Source organism: Cryptotermes secundus, unplaced genomic scaffold (assembly GCF_002891405.2).
Source record: "Cryptotermes secundus unplaced genomic scaffold, Csec_1.0 scaffold579, whole genome shotgun sequence".
In the NCBI taxonomy this organism is placed as follows: domain Eukaryota; kingdom Metazoa; phylum Arthropoda; class Insecta; order Blattodea; family Kalotermitidae; genus Cryptotermes; species Cryptotermes secundus.
The window spans coordinates 1,059,642-1,061,537 of NW_019719366.1; the positions used below are offsets into that span (position 1 = coordinate 1,059,642).

General features: G+C 35.5%; 1 protein-coding gene across 1 annotated transcript in view; it reads right to left on the reverse strand.

Moving 5' to 3' along the window:
• Nucleotides 1-1,896, reverse strand: part of LOC111864972 (guanine nucleotide-binding protein G(olf) subunit alpha) — a 31,650-nt gene that overhangs the window by 12,156 nt on the left and 17,598 nt on the right. The window contains exon 7 of the mRNA XM_033751706.1: nt 615-637. Within this exon, the coding sequence (XP_033607597.1) occupies nt 615-637 (23 nt within the window). The remainder of the gene's footprint in view (nt 1-614; nt 638-1,896) is intronic.

Below are 1,896 nucleotides of genomic sequence, written 5' to 3' on the forward strand. Positions count from 1 at the left end.
TTTTATCCCTTTAGTGATTAAATAGTTAATGCTTAACATTACATTTTGGAGATCTCGGAATAGATTGGAAAAAATACTAAAGTGGATCTTTAAGAAATACAGTCTAAGACTGGATTTATCTGGTTCAGGACAAGGGCCAGTAATGAGCTTTCTTGATCATCTTAGTGACTTTCCAGAAAAGATTCTGCTCTATGAAATTAAACGAGTACTTACACCTATTATTTCAGCTCTGAAATCGATAATCCAGATTATCCAAAGAAAATTAAAGTTATATTAAGCTTATATTTTTTACTTAATAAATTAGAGAGGATGGCACATTTAAGTGTAACTGAGACTATGAATACAACTGCAACGGCTGCAATTGAAGTGTTCCTGGGACTCCCCATTCACACATTAAGATTGAGGCAAAGGCCCTTGTAATGCACAGACTCAACTGCAATGAACTAGGCAAACTTTGAACTGTAGGGTATGGACATATATAAGTAGCTTCAGATATGAATGAAAAACTCATTCTGTTAATGGGATCAAATATAAAGATACCAATCTACACCCTCACTTCACAAAAGAGTTACCATAATATTGTCAGACCACAGTGAATAGAAAGGGGGACTTACCTGGTATATGAATTGGTACAAAACTGAAATAAGACAGTGCTCCAAGTATATGACATTAGAGCAAATATGAGGAAAATATAAACTGACAATGTAATAACAGAAACATTTATTTGTTACCAGAGAGTCAAGAATCATTAAAACATTTCATTTCTCTCAGACTGACTCAAGATTACTCTATGACTGTCTGCAATCCCTGATGATATTGACAAAATATAACATGGTATAACTAGTGGTGTAATGTTGCTGGAGAATAGAAACAATGAACTACCTGGCTGACTAAGAAACATGAGGTCTGCAGCTACATTCGAAGACTGGATCCTACCTGTGGCATTTCTGATAGAATCTGAAGGAGTGGAATGGAAGATACCTGGACCACTGAAAATCTGTAACGAGGCACTTTATTGTAGGGCTCTCACTAAAGAGAACAGGGGAACTATTCAAGCTCTACAGGAACCAGTTAAATTTTATGACAGAACTACTAATAGGTCTCTTGCACTTAAAGAAAACACCTACTGAAAATGGGATTAGTTGATAGTTCTAATTGCAGCAAATGTCAAAACTCTAATGAGACAGTCTTCCATGTAATGTGATATTGTGAATCCCTTGTGGGACTCAGTTAGTGTCACTTTGGAATCATTTTCTGAACTCTGGTGGCTGTTGTCATAAGGCAAAGACAGTGAAACCATACAACTTATTCAATGTGCAAATTTGAAGTTGGGACAATAGACTGAGATCCACAACAGATTATTACTGGTCAAGAGACAATGGCAAATAGATGCCCATTCTCTTGTTTTAATTCAAATTTGATTTCTAAGTTTCTATTTTAATTTGAGATTTTAATATGATAAGAAAATGGATACAAGATTTGGCACTTGGAATGTTCGAAGTTTGTATAGGGCAGGTTCGGTCAGGGCAGTGGCAGAAGAAATCTTACAATATAAGTTAGATTTAGCGGGAGTACAGGAGGTCAGATGGGATGGAGGTGGCATCGCACCAGCAGGAGACTATACATTTTTCTATGGAAAGGGGAATGAAAATCATGAATTAGGTACAGGTTTTTTCATACATAAGAGAATCATGTCAGCAGTTAAGAGAACAGAGTTCGTTAGTGATAGAATATCATATATAATATTAAAAGGTCGCTGGTGTGATATCATTGTTATGAATGTTCATGCACCAAAAGAAGATAAAATTGATGACATAAAGGATAGATTCTATGAAGAACTAGAACATGTATTTGATAAATTCCCGAAGTACCCTATGGAAATTTTGTTAGGAGATT